This window comes from Vicia villosa, linkage group LG4, assembly GCF_029867415.1.
Source record: "Vicia villosa cultivar HV-30 ecotype Madison, WI linkage group LG4, Vvil1.0, whole genome shotgun sequence".
NCBI lineage: Eukaryota > Viridiplantae > Streptophyta > Magnoliopsida > Fabales > Fabaceae > Vicia > Vicia villosa.
The window spans coordinates 142,358,605-142,377,705 of NC_081183.1; the positions used below are offsets into that span (position 1 = coordinate 142,358,605).

The 19,101-nt window shown below is 32.2% G+C and overlaps 2 protein-coding genes across 2 annotated transcripts; one reads left to right on the forward strand and one right to left on the reverse strand.

The window, feature by feature from the left end:
• Positions 1-10,211: 10,211 nt before the first annotated feature.
• Positions 10,212-10,763, reverse strand: LOC131597987 (uncharacterized mitochondrial protein AtMg00810-like). The gene has a single exon (XM_058870642.1). The coding sequence runs from the start codon at positions 10,761-10,763 to the stop codon at positions 10,212-10,214; it is 552 nt and encodes a 183-aa protein (XP_058726625.1).
• A 5,282-nt stretch (positions 10,764-16,045) lies between these two features.
• LOC131597988 (nucleolin 2-like) lies at positions 16,046-18,810 on the forward strand. The gene is made up of 4 exons (XM_058870643.1): positions 16,046-16,174; positions 17,241-17,451; positions 17,733-18,185; positions 18,404-18,810. The coding sequence occupies exons 1-4, from the start codon at positions 16,046-16,048 to the stop codon at positions 18,808-18,810; spliced, it is 1,200 nt and encodes a 399-aa protein (XP_058726626.1).
• The last annotated feature ends 291 nt before the right edge of the window (positions 18,811-19,101 follow it).

The following is a 19,101-nucleotide window of genomic DNA, read 5'->3' on the forward strand; positions in this document are numbered from 1 at the left end:
AGAGAATAAACCTGGGAGTTGAATTGATTTATTCGCTGTAGCGAACTTCCCTTCGCTGTAGCGAATCGGGGCTTCGCTGGAAGTTCGCTGTAGCGAACTAACCTGGATTGGAATAAGTTTGCTTCTGTTTGAGTTCGCTGTAGCGAACAGAAGTTCGCTGTAGCGAACTAGTCTGATGCAGAATTGATATTTCTCCCATTTGAGTGCAGTTTCGTTTCGTATCGGGAACGAAGGCCTCTTATGACTTGTATGGCATTCTAATATGTGTTTTAAGTGTATAAGACCATGATATGACTGAAATCCCTTGGATATGCTCGTATGTTGTGAAATACAAATTGTGTGGATTATATTGTGGCATAATTATTGATGTTTCCACTTGTTCCGGTTGAACACTTGGATGTGATTTTCTGTGTGATGGTTGATACTGTGTTGTGTGATCTTGGTGATGTGTGTATGCTTGAATCGGAGTAAGCTTAAGCTACTAGGTGGTAAGGCCTGTTTATGGACTTAGTCCATCATTTACCGTTGCGGTGTGAAGGTGAGGGTCTTGAATGGCGTTTCCCACCTTGATGTGACACACATGCGTGCTCGGTATGTTTATGCACCTGAGCTACCATTGCAATATGAAGGTGAGGGTCTTGAAAGGCGTTTCCCACCTTGATGTAACATATTGGCGTGCTTGGTATGGTGGGGTCGTGATGCCATGTAGGCTACATCACTTCGGACTCACCTCTAGTGGTGCCACGTAGGCAATGCCACTAGGCTTTCGCCCGGTGGGCTTGTACTGTCATGTAGGCGTCTTCGCATTTGGATAACCACCTGCGTATATACATGATTGATGGGGTAGTGACACCACTTAGGAAGTCACTGCGGTAACTCATCACAGATGAGATTGTGTAGCCAAGTAGGTGTAATTCACATGGGATTCATCTGACTCATAGTGCGGTGGTCTTGTGCGAGTCTCTTGACGCGATGTACAGGAGTAACTCACCGAGGGTGTGGTTTGGCAACCTAGGTAGACAGGCAGATTCTACTCCTGGATTCCTCGTACATGGGTACGGGTCTGCATACTTGTTTGTGATGGCGTTGAGCCTGTTGTTGTTTTTACCTCTTTGGATAGTTATGGGACTTCCATTGACGGTGTACCCTTGTTTGTATTTGCACCTGGACGTGAGGAAAACCCGGATTTCTCGGTGAATCCGTTTGATTGCATGAACCTTGTAGAACCGAGAGAACCCGTAAGATAGGGGAACTCACTGAGATTTAGTAATCTCACCCCAATCATCTTAATATTTTTCAGGAACAGGTTAGAAGTAAATGGATTGCTCGAAGGTTTGCTTTGAATACTGTGGATAAGTAAATGGCAGGAAGACCTCGTCAGACATTATCTTTCCGCTGTGTATTGTTGAAGACAAGCCTATCGTATACATCTTAGTTGTAAACTTGAATTGTATATGATTTTAATTTATCCTCTTTACCGCTTATGTATGTTTCTTGTACCATTTATAGCATCACTACATATTATTCTAGACATATATGTATGGGGTGTTACAGAGATCTTTGTTCATCTTCTGGTTAGCTTGTAATGGGAGATTGGCAACGCAAGAGAGGTTGAAGAGATTTGGGCTGATTCATGATGATATGTGTGTTTTCTGTGTGCAGCAGGAAACCATTGGACACTTATTTTTCTGCTGCAATAGACTGAAAAGTATATGGGAACAAGTTCTGAGCTGGATCAACATTACTCATACTCCAATGGATTGGGATAGGGAGCTCGAGTGGATCACTCAAAACTGCAAAGGCAAAAGTTGGAGAGTGACACTCCTAAAGAGTGCGATCACTGAAACTGTCTATGCAATATGGAAAGCTAGGAATGAGAATGTGTTTGGGCATAAAAATCATATAGGAGACATTGATAAGGAGATTATTGATATACTAGTTTATAGACTTTGGAATGCAAAGAAATATAGGAAACACTTAGTTGCGCTTATGTTATAGGTGTAGTCTCATAGCTGCTTGTGTATAGGATTTGTTTTGTTGGCTGGATCGTGAGCGATCGCCGTGTATATATTGTTTTTTGAATTAATCAAATACAATTGATTCAATATATATATATATATATATATATATATATATATATATATATATATATATATATATATATATATATATATATATATATATATATATATATATATATATATATATATATATATATATATATATATATATATATATATATATATATATATAAAATATTTGTATACGGAAAGAAAATGGTATTTATGATCAAATATTTTTGATCCAAAAATGGTATACGGAAAAAAATCTATTATTGATCTAAATATCTTTATATACGAAAATTTAATATTGATCTAAATATTTTTGTAAATGATATCTAAATAAAAATAATATTTGTATACGGAAAAAAATCTATTATTTACGAAAAATGGTATTTATGATCCAAATATTTTTTATTCAAAAATGGTATACGGGAAAAAAATCTCCTATTGATCTAAATATTTTTATATAAGAAATTTACTATTGATCCAAATATTTTTGTAAATGAGACCTAAACAAAATGAAGTCTGTATACAGGAAAAAAATCTATTATTGATTTAAATATTTTTATATACGAAAAATGTTATCTATGATCCAAATATTTTTTATTCAAAAATGGCATAGGCCAATTTATAAATGATACCTAAACAAAAATAATATTTATATACAGAAAAAAATCTATTATTTACGAAAAATGGTATTTATGATTCAATTTGTTATTAAAAAATGGTATACGGGAAAAAATTTACTATTGATCTAAATATTTTTATATACGAAATTTACAATTAATCCAAATATTTTTTTAAATGATACCTAAACAAAAATAAAGTCTGTATACGGGAAAAAAAATATATTATTGATCTAAATATTTCTATATATGAGAAATGGTATTTATTATCAAATATTTTTGATCCAAAAATGGTATAAAAGAAAAAATCTATTATTGATCTAAATATTTTTATATACGAAATAATCAATTATTTATTTAAATATTTTTCTCTTTCTTTTTTAACATTTTTTATAATAAATGATGTATCCAAATGCGCGTAACCGAACAGAAGTCATGCGTATGCACGAGTTTGTTACTAGTTAGAGAGATTTAAAATTTATTCAGACAGAGATAAATAAAATATTTTTATTTTATAATTTTATCATAAATAATTTTGTGATTCTACCATAAAATTTTATTAAAAAGGGTTGTTTTAAAAATTAATACGACTAATTTGTCATATGTTAAAAAGGTTGAAATCAATATTTTTAGAGAATTTTTTATTGTGAGTCAATGTTGTAATAAAAATTTTAAAATATTTTAAGTAGAATTCAAATTCATTGATATATTACATATTTATTTTTAAAATTACAGGCCTTATACTCCACCTTTCTGGCATAAATATAATATAGGGAGCTTGTCAAAATAAGATATCACCCACAAATCTCTACACTAGATAATGACAATTTTTTTCATATTTAGATCATCCATTTCTAGTAGTATTATTTGGATGTTCACCAACCTATCTAGAATGTACCTGGTGAGAGGTGTTTCTATTGTTTCCTTGCATGGTACAAGTAAATTTTAGTTTCATTTCTATTTTACATTTTTTTCTCTAAATTTTTAACCGTTCTCAATTCTTTATATTGGTCGCTTCTCTATTCTTTTCATGTTTTAAAGTTTAAAGTTCTGGCATTCACACGGTTCTAGTTCTGACCTTCTTACTATGAAAATTTTACTTTGTATCTTATAATTATACCCATAAAAAATTTAAACCGAAATACCCTTGTATAAATAATATATATTTCAAAAAATTTCACTTTTTTTTTTACATTTTAGAAAAAAATTTGAAACACCCAAAAATATGTAAACCGAAACACTTTTCCAAAGTCTTTCAGTTTAGAAAAAAAACACACTGGAACACTTAGAAAAAGGGTTCCGATAATTTTTAAGTTGTTTGAAGTTGCATACCGGATCACTTATTTAAAGTGTTCGCTGGTTTAATTTTTTTAAAAAATTCTATCACATACTAGTGTTCTGGTTTAAATATTTTCGGATGTTTTGAAAAATTTTCTGAAATGTTAGAAAAAGTGAAATTTTTAAAAATATATACTATTTATAAGAAGGTATTTTGGTTCAAACTTTATTCGTGTAAGGGCATTGATATAATTGCAGGAGTATAAAGTAAAATTTTCTCTTAGTAGTGTATATTTGATTTTTTCTTTACCCACCTCCCTATGGGGGTCACCCCAGCGAAAACCCCACTTTACCCTGCTTCGGAAATGCATTTCCGAAATATTTTTTTTTCTAAATTTTTCCAGACTTCGGAAGTGCATTTCCGAAAAAATCCCAAAAATTGGGATTTTGATTAATTCGGAGATGCATCTCCGAAAAAACAAAAAAAAATCTAAAAATTCCAAAAATTAATTTTAGGATATTAATTAATTCATATATCATAAATTTGATATAATTTATGAGTAATAAATAATAATAATTATATATTTTAATATAATTTATGAGTTATGAATAATAATTATTATATATTTCTATTCTAATTCATATTTTAAAATTTAAAATAATTTTAATTAAAAAAACTAAAATAATTTCACTTACAAAATGAGTTATAATTTTTTATTTATATATTTAAAATAATTATTATGTATTTAAAAAAAATTAAAAAAATGAGTGTTTTAATTTATATATTTATATAATAATTATAATAATTATTATATATTTATAAAAATTATTATATATTTATATATTTATATAATTATATATTTATATAATAATTATAAAAATTAAAAAATGAGTGTTTTAATTTATAATAATTATTATATATTTATATATTTATATATTAATTATTATATATTTATATATTATATATTTATATATTTCACTTACAAAATTAATAATTATTATTATATATTTATATATTTCTATTCTGATTCATAATTAAAAATTAGTTATAATTTTTTATTTAGTTTAAAAAAATTAAAAAAAGATTTTGTCTTGATTTTATTTAATGAACAAATTTTATATTTAATTCTATATAATTCAAAATTTACTTATGGAATTAAAATTGTTTAGGAAATTTTGATTCACCTTGATTTTATTGATTCACATTCATTTTATACCTATTAATTGTATTGATTCACCTTGATTTTAATTTTTTAATAATTATTGAATTCGGAAGTGTATATCCGAAACATTCCAAGACCAATTTGGTCTTGGAATATTTCGGATATGCATCTCCGAAGACACCCCCTCCCAAAAAAAAGTGTTTTCGGAAATGCATCTCCGAAAACCCAAAAAAGGGGGTGTTTTCGGAAATGCATCTCTTAAAACACCTTTTTTTCGTGTTTTCGGAAGTGCATTTTCGAAATAAGACAAATTTTGAAAGAAAAAAAGCGTTTCGGAAATGCATTTCCGAAGTGAGGGTATTTTGGGTTTTTCGCCAGAGGTGACCAAGAAGATAGGGAGATGGGTAAAGAAATTTTCGTATATTTTCAATCACATACTAACTAAGTAATTATTACTGGTCATTTCTCTCATAAATCTCCTATCATAAATATTTTGTCTACTCAATCCATATCTTATATTGGTAAGAACTTTTATTGCATTAGTGTAGTTTTCGAAGTTATGTAACATTGATAAAATTGTTAGAAATAATTTTTGTTCGTAATTAATTTTATAGTTTTAAATAAAATTTCGTTATGACCAAGGCTGTTTTAATTTTTTTTCTTACAAATGTTGTTTTAAAAATTTTAATGGTGAAACTACCATTTATCTATAATATAAGAAAATTAATGGTTGTGGAAAAATCTACAATACCTTTATTTGATTTTTTGCCACCACATTAAAATTGAGATTATTTGATCTTTGCACAATAAAGTTCTTAAATTTATTATTAAAATAATACAACTCTCATATTTTATCAAACTTATCAAATCTCTCTCCATTCTCTAATTTTTTTCTCTTTCATCACTTTTTCACTCATTTCTTTCAATATATATATATATATATATATATATATATATATATATATATATATATATATATATATATATATATATATATATATATATATATATATATAGGAGGGATCAAATTACACCCGAAGAGTTACACCACGAGTTACACTCGTTCAATAACTACATCTCGAATTAATATTTTTTAAATTCAACCGTTGGATTGAAACATAATATCATATAGATCATACCTATAAAGTTTGAGCTTAATCTATAATGATTTACTATATCATCAAGATATCCAAAGATTAACGTCAAAATGAGCTTTCATATAACGTTAATTTTGATGTAATTCAATGACATAATAAATCATTATAGATTAAGCTCAAATTTTATAGGTATGATCCATATGATATTATGTTTCAATCCAACAGTTGAATTTAAAAAATATTAATTCGAGATGTAGTTATTGAACGAGTGTAACTCGTGGTGTAACTCTTCGGGTGTAATTTGATCTCTCCTCATATATATATATATATATATATATATATATATATATATATATATATATATATATATATATATATATATATATATATATATATGGCATATCATGTGAGAATGTGGAAATGAATCAGAACCATTAGATTTTAAAATAAATGGTGGAGATTATATGTGAATCTTTTATTATCTCCCATACATTATTAAAATAAATGATGTAGGAGAGAGAAAAAAGATTCACACATAATCTATACAATTTATTTTAAAATTTAATGATTCAGATTCATTTTCACATTCTCATATAAAGAAGTCATTCTCATATATATATATATATATATATATATATATATATATATATATATATATATATATATATATATATATATATATATATATATATATATATATATATATATATATATATATATATATATATATATATTAAATACGAAAAATGGTATTTATAATTGAAATATTTTTTAGTCAAAAATAGTGTACAGGAAAAATTTATTCAAAAAATCTATTATTGATCTAAATATTTTTATAAACAAAAATTTAATATTGATCCAAATATTTTTGTAAATCATACCTAAATAAAAAAAATAATATTTGTATACGTAAAAAATCTATTATTTACAATAAATGGTATTTATGATCCAAATATTGTCTATTCAAAAATGTATATGGGGAAAAATATCAACTATTGATCTAAATATATTTATATACAATATTTACTATTGATCCAAATATTTTGTAAATGATACCTAAACAAAAATGAAGTCCATATACGGGAAAAAATCTATTATTGATCTAAATTCTTTTATATACGAAAAATGTTATTTATGATCTTAATTTTTTTTATTCAAAAATGGCATAGGCCAAAAAATTTATTATTGATCTAAATATTTTTATACACGAAAATTTAATATTGATCCAAATATTTTTGTTAATGACATCTAAACAAAAATAATATTTGTCTATGGAAAAAATCTATTATTTACGAAAGATGGTGTGTATAATCTAAATATTTTTATTCAAAAATAGTATACGGGAAAAAAATCTACTATTGATCTAAATATTTTTAGATACGAAATTTACTATTGATCAAAATATTTTTGTAAATGATACCTAAACAAAAATAAAGTCTGTATACGGAAAAAAAATCTATTATTATTCTAAATATTTTTATATACGATAAATGATATTTATGATCAAATATTTTTTATCCGAAAATGGTATAAGAAAAAAAATTATTATTGATCTAAATATCTTTATATACGAAAATTTAATATTGATCCAAATATTTTTGTAAATGATAACTAAATAAAAATAATATTTGTATACGGAAAGAAAATGGTATTTATGATCAAATATTTTTGATCCAAAAATGGTATACGGAAAAAAATCTATTATTGATCTAAATATCTTTATATACGAAAATTTAATATTGATCTAAATATTTTTGTAAATGATACCTAAATAAAAATAATATTTGTATATAGAAAAAATCTATTATTTACGAAAATGGTATTTATGATCCAAATATTTTTTATTCAAAAATAGTATACGGGAAAAAATCTACTATTGATCTAAATATTTTTATATAAGAAATTTACTATTGATCCAAATATTTTTGTAAATGAGACCTAAACAAAAATGAAGTTTGTATACAGATAAAAAAATCTATTATTGATTTAAATATTTTTATATACGAAAAATGTTATCTATGATCCTAAAATGGCATAGGTCAATTTATAAATGATACCTAAACAAAAACAATATATATATATATATATATATATATATATATATATATATATATATATATATATATATATATATATATATATATATATATATATATATATATATATATATATATATATATATACAGAAAAAAATCTATTATTTACGAAAAATGGTATTTATGATTCAAATTTTTTTATTAAAAAATGGTATACGAGAAATTTTTTTACTATCGATCTAAATATTTTTATATACGAAATTTACAATTGATCCAAATATTTTTTTAAATGATACCTAAACAAAAATGAAGTCTGTATACGGGAAAAAATATATTATTGATCTAAATATTTCTATATACGAGAAATGGTATTTATGATCAAATATTTTGATCCAAAAATGGTATAAAGAAAAAAATTTATTATTGATCTAAATATCAAATGCGCGTAACCGAACAGAACCCGTGCGTATGGACGAGTTTGTTACTAGTCAGAGAGATTTAAAATTAATTCAGCCAGAGACAAAGAAAATATTTTTTTATAATTTTATTTTAAATAATTTTGTGATTCTACCATAAAATTTTGTTAAAAAAGGTTGTTTTAAAAATTAATGCGGCTAATTTGTCATATGTTAAAAAGGTTGAAATCAATATTTTTAGAGAATTTTTTATTGTGACTCCACCTTTCTGGCATAAATTTAGGGAGGTTGTTAAAATAAGATATCACCCACAAATCTCTATACTTGATAATACAATTTTTTTCATATTGTTAGATCATCCATTTCTACGAGTATTATTTGGATTTTCACCAACCTATCTAGAATGTACCTGGTGAGAGGTGTTTTTATTTTACATTTTTTTCTCTAAATTTTTAACAGCTCTTAATTCTTTATACTTGTCGCTTCTCTATTCTTTTCATGTTTTAAAGTTTAAAGTTGTATTGAAATTTTTTTGAATTTTTTAAGAAATTTTACAAAATTTCTCTCCCTCAAATTTTTCTCCGATTCAAGAAATAGATAAATTTCAATTTTATTTCCATTTATGCTCCTTTTCAAACTTTTAATACCTTTCAATTTTTCACTCTTCTCCATTCCCTTATTCATTTTATCATTTATGTTATGAATTTTAAAATCACGCATTAACAAAGTAATTTAAAATAAATATTTTTATAAATCTCTTTAAAATAAATATTTTTATATATATATTCTCAAAAATTAGGGTTGAATGAATTGATTTTCTTATATGAATTTTGCTGAGAGTACATCAGTCATATATACAAGGCTAGAAAGCTATTTTAGGAAATACATAACACCTAAACTATCAGATCCCTATGATTCAGGGATATTTCCCTCATACACTATAATTGTAATCTGCTAAATAAGGAAATACTACAACTAATAAAACACGATTCTGACAGAAATAATACAGCTAATAAAACAAATTCTAACACTCCCCCTCAAGCTGGTGAATAGGTATTTTTCATTCCCAGCTTGGAAACAATCTTCTCAAAGTTGTTGCTATTCAGCCCCTTCGTCAGAATATCTGCAAGGTTGTCTTGTGAGGAGACATATGGAGTGCAAATTAGGCCACTGTCTAATTTTTCTTTGATAAAATGTATGTCAACTTCAATATGTTTAGTTCTATCATGCTGCACTGGGTTATGGGCTATGCTAATAGCAGATTTGTTATCACAATAAAGTCTCATTGGTTCATCCAACTTTATTCTTAAGTCTTCAAAGATGATCTTCAACCACAATAGCTCACATATCCCTTGCGCCATTGCCCTGAATTCTGCTTCAGCACTGGATCTAGCCACCACACTTTGTTTTTTACTCTTCCAAGTCACAAGATTCCCTCCAAGGAAAGTGCAATATCCCGTAGTCGACCTCCTATCCACAATCGACCCTGCATAGTCTGCATCTGTATATGCTTCAAGACTTACACTCCTATTTCATTCAAACAGAATTCCTCTGCCTGTGGTCCCTTTCAAATATTGCACAATTCTTAGTGCAGCTTGTAAGTGAACCTCCTTCGGTTGGTGCATGAACTGGCTGACTAGACTCACAGCGAATGCAACATCAGGTCTAGTGTGAGATAAATATATTAGTCTACCAACTAGTCTTTGATACATTTCCTTGCCAACTGCAGTATCTTCTTCTACATTTCCCAACTTCAGGTTTGGATCAATTGGTGTACTTGCAGGCTTGCATGTTGTCTTACCAATCTCTTTCAACAAATCAATGATGTATTTATGTTGAGATATGAAGATTCCCTTTTTAGAATGAGCCACTTCAATTCCCAAAATGTACTTCAATTTTCCCAAGGTCTTAATTTCAAATTCCTTCGCTAGATGTTGGCTTAACAGTTGTTGCTCCCCCTCATCATCACCTGTCACTATAATATCATCCACATAAACTAGTAACACTGTTACTCTCCCTGAATTAGAGTGTTTAATTAACAAAGTGTGGTCTCCTTGACTTTGTTTAAAGCCCAGACCTATCATAACTTTAGTAAACCTACCAAACCACGCTCGTGGTGATTGTTTCAGCCCATACAATGCCTTTTTTTAGCTTGCAAACAGTGTTGGCAGCGTTTTTTCCACCATATCCAGGGGCAATTCCATGTAAATCTCCTCTTCAAGTTCTCCATGGAGGAATGCATTTTTAATATCAAATTGTTGCAAGTTCCAACCATAATTAGCCGCTAGGGATAGTATCACCCTAACTATATTCATTTTTGCAACTGGAGCAAATGTTTTCATGTAATCCACTCCATAAGTTTGAGTGAATCCCTTAGCTACTAACCTTGCTTTATACCTCTCAATGGATCCATCGGCATTGTATTTTATAGTATATACCCACTTGCATCCTACTGGTTTCTTTCCATTTGGGAGAGTAACCAAATTCCATGTGCTATTCTTTTTTAATGCTTCCATTTCCAAGTCCATGGCTTGTTTCCATTTCCTACCAGTCAATGCCTCAGATAGGGAGGTAGGTGTGGCTGTAGTGTTTAGGCTTGTGAGGAAGGCTTTATGGGTAGGTGAGAAATTTTTAAATGATAGGTAATTGGCTAGAGGATAAAGTGGCTTGGTGGTACATTTCCTAGTCTCTTTTCTAAGGGCAATTGGAATATCTAGGTCCTCATGAAGTGGTGCTGAATCGGATTCGGTTTCCTGTACAGTGGGGAAATCAGAGATTGATTCAGTGGATATTAAAGGATCAAGGGTAGTTATCTCATGTAATGTTGGGTTAGATTCTTGGACATGGACAGATTCTGGAATGGCCTTTGTCTTCTTTGTATAAACCAGCTTTTTCCCAAATCTTACATCAGCTCCATCTTGAGTGGACTTAGTGGGTTGTGCCTCTTTCTCAGAAGTTGCCTCCTTCTCAGAAGTTGTTACACTTCTATTCCCTACTTCTAGTCCTAAACTTAAGTCAGGGAGCATAAGAATATCATCTTCCTTTCTTGTATTCTCCCCCTGAAGATGATCTTGGTGGAAGTAACTTTCTTGCTCAAAAAAGGTGACATCTCTGGACACAAAGAATTTTTTGGATGGTGGGTGATAGCATTTATATCCCTTTTTTGTGGATGAGTATCCTATGAAAATACATTTTAAGGCTCTAGGATCAAGTTTACCTCTATCACCACTTTGGACATGGATAAAAGATACACATCCAAATATTCTTGGAACGAGTTGATTGAATGTGGACACATTAGGATAGAAAGAAGACAGAACCTCCATAGGACTTTTTGAGGCTTGAATACTAGAAGGTAGTCTATTAATTAGATAACATGCAGTCAAAACAGCTTCTCCCCAAAACCTTTTAGGAACCTTATGTTGAAAAAGAAGAGCCCGAGTTTGGTTTAGTAGGTGTCCATTTTTCCTCTCAGCAATCCCATTTTGTTGAGGTGTTTTGACACAAGATGACTCGTGAATGATACCTTCCTTTTGATAAAAGGAAATAAGCTCATGATTAAATTAATCTTTGGCATTATCAGATCTAATCCTTTTAATGCTAACACCAAATTGATTTTTCACCATGGAGAAAAAATGTTGGACCACAAAGCTGACTTAGGACTTTTGTTTTAGTAAGAAAACCCATGTGACCCGAGTACAGTCATCTATAAAGGTAAGGAACCAACGGGCACCAGAAACATTTGGGAGATTTGAGGGTCCCCACACATCAGTATGAATTAAATAGAAAGGGAAAGTGCTCATATTATTACTAACTGGAAAAGGTACATGCTTGTGCTTAGCAAACTCACACACTTCACAATGAAGACTCTCCACATCTAATTTGCTACAAAGAGAAGGGAATAACATTTTTATGACTCTAAAGGAAGGATGTCCAAGACGACAATGATGTAGGAGGACTTTCTCCCTGTTGGTCTTTATTGAGTCAGAGAAAAAAGAGTTGCTATTTTGTAGGTCTGGTAGCAGATTCGAGTTGTCCAAGTAGTAAAGGCCATTCCATTCTCTAGCATGTCCAATCGTCCTCCCCGAGTGCTTGTCCTGCAGTATACAAGCATTGTCATAAAAAATAACATTACATGATAGCTCTTTTATGAGTTTTTTTATGGAAATCAGACTGACAGATAGTTTAGGAATATGAAGTACATTTTTAAGGGTTTTGGATGAGCTTATTTGAACTTCTCCTTGACCTGCTGCAGTCATCAGAGTGCCATCTGTTGTGGATATTTTCTTATTGCTAGGGCAAGGGGTGTAAGAGGAGAAATGTTTAGGTAGGGGTGTCATGTGGTCAGTAGCCCCAGAATCCAGTATCCAATATTGGTTATAGTGTTTATCTGAGGCATTAAGTCCAAAGGAAAGAAACTCACCTGAATATGCTAGAGAACAACTACCTGTTGGTTTATCCAACTTGTTGAGGAATGATCTCATCTTCTCTACTTCATCTTGGCTAAGTTAAACCACCCCTCCCTTGTTTTCTTCATTGGTTGCAGCAACTATGTGTGCTTGTCCTCCCTTTCTTGTGTTGTCTCCTTTTTTTCCCACTCCCTGTCTCGATTTTGGGGCCCTCATTCTCTACTAGGTGGCTTTCCGGTCAGCTTCCAGCAGTTGTCACGAGTGTGGCGAGGCTTGTTGCAGTAGGTACACCATATTCCTTCACCTTTCTTTTCCATATTACTTATGCCCCCCTTTTTCTGGTCTGCCATCATGGCCGAGGCCCCAGAAGCTACCATGGCTGAATTTTCCGTGGTTAGGTTTTCTAGCATGACCCTGTTTACGGTGATTTCCGGTAAACAACTGCTAGTCTTCCAAACTATAGAATATACTTTGGTTACTCGCAGGATCGACTAGATTGATCCTAGGACATAGTAAAAAAGGTTGTCATTTGTGATGAATTGGTTCATGTTGGTTGGTTATTTGGTCTTCGATATAAGAAATAAATAGACAAAATGTAAAGACTAACAATCATCTTGTTATACACGGAAATATAACTCTGGCGAAAGATGGAGTGAAGATAAACTTGCAAGAAACTTAGAATACAAGAATGTAAATTGCAGAAAGTAAATGCTTCGAAGTAAGTTTAAACAAAAGACAAAGTTGCAAGAAAGTAAATGACTGAAATATAAAGAAAGATAGAAAATACTTAAAAAGATACTTGTATTAAGATGAATAACGTATTTAAAATGGTGGTGTCATACGTACATTTCTCAGCGAACTCGTTCTCTTAACGCTTGATACTTGAGTAATTTGTTAGTGATTTGTACAAAATGAACACACGGAATCCTAACATTAAGACCCTTATTTATACTAATTTCAACCCTAACGGTCCTACATTAACATGATGCCACGTTGCTCACATGCATACGTTTCAAATCCCTGGGGCGCCATCTGTCCTTGTTCGGTTACACAGACACTTTCGAAATTCAAATCCTCCCGCCTGAATCCTCTTTCGATACGTGGCAACGTGATCAAAACCGAGAATGCTACAAAAACACGCCAAGCTTCAGTACCCTTCGTATTTCGTAAAAACGCTTAAGTCTTAAAGACAATTTACTTCGAACCAGCTCCAATACCTATTATCTTTGTTTCAACTTAAACAACATCCTCGAACATGGCCATCAGTAGCCATTTATTTCTCGAAATGGTCATCAGTAACCATTCTTCTTCGAACTCTAATCCTTCAAAGAACATTTTCTTCAATTGAAATCTCCAGCCAACAAATTTCCCCCAATAAATGCCTGTTTCGAAAACAAGAGAAATAGGCGTTTCTTGTCATGATGAGATTTCGTCTTACTCATTTTTTAGAGTTCCAAGACAACTAACTAACGTCATAATCATTTAAGACTCAACTTTCAAAACGTCTTGTCATTTTCAAAAACATCTCTTCGGAACGTGCATTCCCACGTTTTATCATTACTTGTGATCATTACTCCTATATACTAGGAGTAAGGCTAACAACTATTCGACCGCCGTTGGATTAAATCAGCGTTTGCCGCGTGTCCTTTGACCTTTACCCAAAAATATTGAAAGGGTTTCCGTTAAACCTTTAAATACTTGAACCTTTGTCTTCACACAACTTCCACTTTCATTCTCCTGCGATTATCACAGAAAAGAAATCTTCTTTGGTTTTGTTTAACCCAGTTCTTAAAACAAACTCATCCATGGCGTCTTCTTCAAATGCTCTCCAACCTATTCAAAAGCTTCAAAATCCCACACAGATAGGGAATCAACAACACATTCCAGACCCAAATGCCGCAGAAGCTCGCGCTATCTACGCTTCTCAGGTAATCATTCCTTTTGAACTTTCTGGAAAAACTCATGCCTTCATGGGTCCTTTACCTGGAGGAAACAACCCTTTTCTGGGTAAATTTTTTCCTGCTTATTATAAAACTAGGCCTTTGGTTAGTAAGAACAAGATAGATGAAGATGGTCATCCAATCTTAGCTGAACCTGTCAATGCAGATGATACTTCGACTGAAAACACCGCAACCTTAGAAAAAATTAGGTTAAACTATGTAACCAATTTCGTGAAAGTCTTTAGGTCAATTCCTTTAGCAAAAGATCCTGACCTGTATTACACTTGGCTAACTAAAGTAGAGAAATAAAAGGCTTCCTTTTGGAAGGGACTAGGGATTTATGACCTAATCCGGTTATCCAAAACAGGTTTAGAATACAACCAAACCATGTTAGTAGCATCAGTACACTTCTGGGATGCTTCTCACAATACTTTCCACCTTCCTTGTGGAATGATTACCCCTACTCTCTTCGACATAGCCGCTATCACAGGGCTTCGACCAACTGGGGAACTCTTCGATCCCAACTTCATGGATACTGACACCACCCAGTTCAATGAAGCAACAATCACCTATACTGCTTTTATCCAAAGATACCATGTTCAAACGACTACAGAAGTCACAGATGAAGAACACATTGCATTTCTAGCACTCTGGCTTTCGAGATGCGTTTTTTGTTCTAGGTCTATCCAAGTGGCAAAGAGATATCTTTGTATGGCTAACCAGATAAATGCTGGGAAAAAGTTAAACCTAAGCCAGTTGATTCTAGGATTTCTTTACGAGAATCTTGGTGAAGCAACAGATCTTGTCAAGAACTACAAAATAGGATCTCTTCTTTTCGCTGGCCCCTTCTGGTTGTTGCAGCTATGTCTCAATGCCACTTTTGAGGCTCATCTCCCATACAAAGGTGTTGTGGATGAAGAAGATACAACTATAAAGAATCGAACAGTGGAAGGAACGAGATTAGCTCACCTAACTCCAAAAGAAGAAACGGGAAAGCTTCGTGAAACCTTCTTAGCGTACATGATGATGTTCGCTAAACGTTATCAGTTTAGTCCTTCCATGGCTCCCTTTGTAGAAAGGAAAGTAGGTACTGAATGGTTTACTCGAGAATTCCCAGCAACTTCTCCAGACCAACAAGCTGAATCTATGGTTATTTGGGAGGCTTTCCTCACTCCTAAACTGTTATACCACCGACTTCGATCTCCCAAAAGTCATTGTTGTCTTCTTTGTTATCAACCAAATCTGGTATCGAGACAATTTGGATTGGTTCAACTTAAACCAAAATGCATGTGCGACAAAAGGAATCACATGTGTCTATACACTTTGCATTTAGCTGAAGATGAATATGAATCCAAAATCTCCAAATATGTTGGCATCACAACTCTCTCTCTCTCCTATCTCCTTCGAGCCTGCCTTCTATTCTACCATAGATTTTCATCAATGGTGGATAGATTATTATACTACGCAAATCTTCGACGCTGAAGCCTTACTCAAGAACTAACTGAAGCTTTTGCTGATGTGCAGGCGAACTTCCATAAAGGTACTTCGACTCATATTAAAGAAATCCAAGCCTTTCAAAAATTCTTTGAAACTATCTACAGGCCTGATGACCTTAGTCGGACCGTTCGTGAAGCTGCGGTCACTTTACGTGAAAAGTTTTCTGCTAAACTGGATAAGTTAAAATTGCCCACGTATGTTCGACCTGAACTACGTTACGAAGTGGCTTTTCAGCTTAATCCTCCAAAATTCCCTCCATTATCTAGTGCTGATTTTGGTGTGGCTCTAAGTCCTCCTTTTCCAGACTGGTTTGTGTGTGGGAATGTTCCCAAAATTCTTTGCAAACAATCTAAAAACGTGCTGAACGGGTAGTTCCGACTAAGCACACCTTGGATAATTTCAATGGACATCTTCATTTAAGTCTTGAGCATGTTTGTGTTTTGACTCCTATACTTGAAGGTTGGAGTTTGGATTATCCTTCAAATAACTTTCTTTCCTTACTTAAATACTGATTTTTATCTTGTTTACAGCTGTGAGTCGAAAGAGGGTTATTAAGGAAACCCCTGCACAGAAAGGCGCTGGAGCTTCGAAGAGCACCAAGACAAGTGGGAGTGATTTTGTCACTACTAGAAAAAAAACCCACGGTATGTACATACCTTATATTCTAACTTGTGCAATTTCCTGAATATTACTCACTTTGTTTAATGTGTACTCTTAGAGTTCGAAGCCTCCGACACCGTCGAAGCGGAAAATTCCTCAGACAACTACTTCAGATGATGAAGATAAATCTCCTCCTCGTACCAGACAAGCAACAAAGAAAAGACAAAAGAGTACCATCCCTTTAACCAAAGAAAAAGGATCTGGTACTTTGAAGCTTACCCCGTCGAGCGATAAGGTATCTTCTGATGAATCACCTTTAAAGGTTGCAAGTACTATTCCAGTTGTGGAAAGTCATAACTCGAGCCCAGATAATTTTCCAACCAAGGTATTTGGATTTTATAACATAACCATTTTTCATACTTAACTTCAATCAGCTAAGTTTACATCTTACCTTGTAAATGTAGGATGATGTGGGCACAACTACTTCTGATTTCAACACCTCAAATCTCAATATTGATCTTAATAATCTCCAAGGTACGCATCCACTCTTCTAAATTGAAACACAATTTTTCAACCTTTCAGTCTTAACAGGTTTTCATTGCACGTACAGGTATTCCTCGACGTAAATCTCATATTCTTTCTCCCGTTCTCGAAGATGTTAATCCTATTGCAACCATTGTTCCAACTGTGCATGCTGAAGAAAGTCATTCAAATGATGCTTCTCCACCTACCCATCAAGACAAAGACATGGAAGAAAATCCTCAATGTTCTAACAGTGGCAATGTAGTCGAGCAGCCCACTGGGAGCGAAGACATTATCTCTGAACATGAAGCTGCGGATGAAACTTCCAATTTGCCTACACCCAGTAATAATGAAACTTCGACCTTCGGTACTATAGTTACTCCTGCGGCTACTTCGAAGCAGATCCCTGCAGTGCTTACTCCTACAGAACTAGAGCAACTCAAGAACACTGATCCTGTAAGCTTCCTCAAGACTATGATGAATGCTGATAATGTTTCGCCTATCAGGCTTGAAACTTCTTCGAATGTCTTGGCGGAAGGTGGTAAGACGGATGATATTCCAAACCTTCTTCGTCAAATAAAGAAAAACTTCTTTGAAACCAACCTCGTCGAAGGCCTAAGCAAGGATTCCACCAGCTGTTTTGGTTTGAGCAATCTTTTGAAGAAGGTGGATTTACTCTTGGTCTCAGAGGAAGTTTCACAAGTAATTGTTTCGCTGAGTTTGCTGATTGAACAACTTCAAGCTGAAATTCTTCGAAAGAGAAAGTTGACGAACAACTCAAAGCAAAAGTGACTTCTCATAGTTCTTCGTGGAAAGCTGCTGGTGATGCAACAAAAAAGGCTGATGCCCTTAAGCTTGAGCGTTTGAAACGCCAAAAGGAATATGAGACTTGTAGAGCAAATATTGAATCCTGGGAACAAGAAATTAAACGCCTCGAAGAGCAGATAAAAACTGCCAGGTCTCGCCAGGAGGAAATCAAACAATCCCAACAGGAAGAATTGACTGAAGTGGCGCAGTTGGGGATTCGACACCTCGAGACGACACAGAAATTAGTGCCAGAAATCGAAGAGCTGAAAAAACAACAGGAATTAATCGAACGTCGTCTGTCTCTATGGGAATCCCAATACTCCAAGATGAAAGATAATCTTCCTAAGGACTTTGATTAACTATGTTAACCCTTGTACTATTTTGTATTTCGTACTTAGTCTTTATTTTGTAATCAAACTATCCAAGGAATGTATGTGCAATTTTATCTTTCAATCCTTCATACATTATATTTTGCGACTATCACAAATAACATTTTAACAATTCCTAAAATTGTCAAAAATTCATTTTCCCATTATCATAATGACCTCAATAGTGTACCTACGTGACATGATTACTCTTCGCAGCCTCTCAAGCCTAGACTTGACGTTTCTACTTCTCTAGCCGCAACCATCATTAAATGATGACATCAC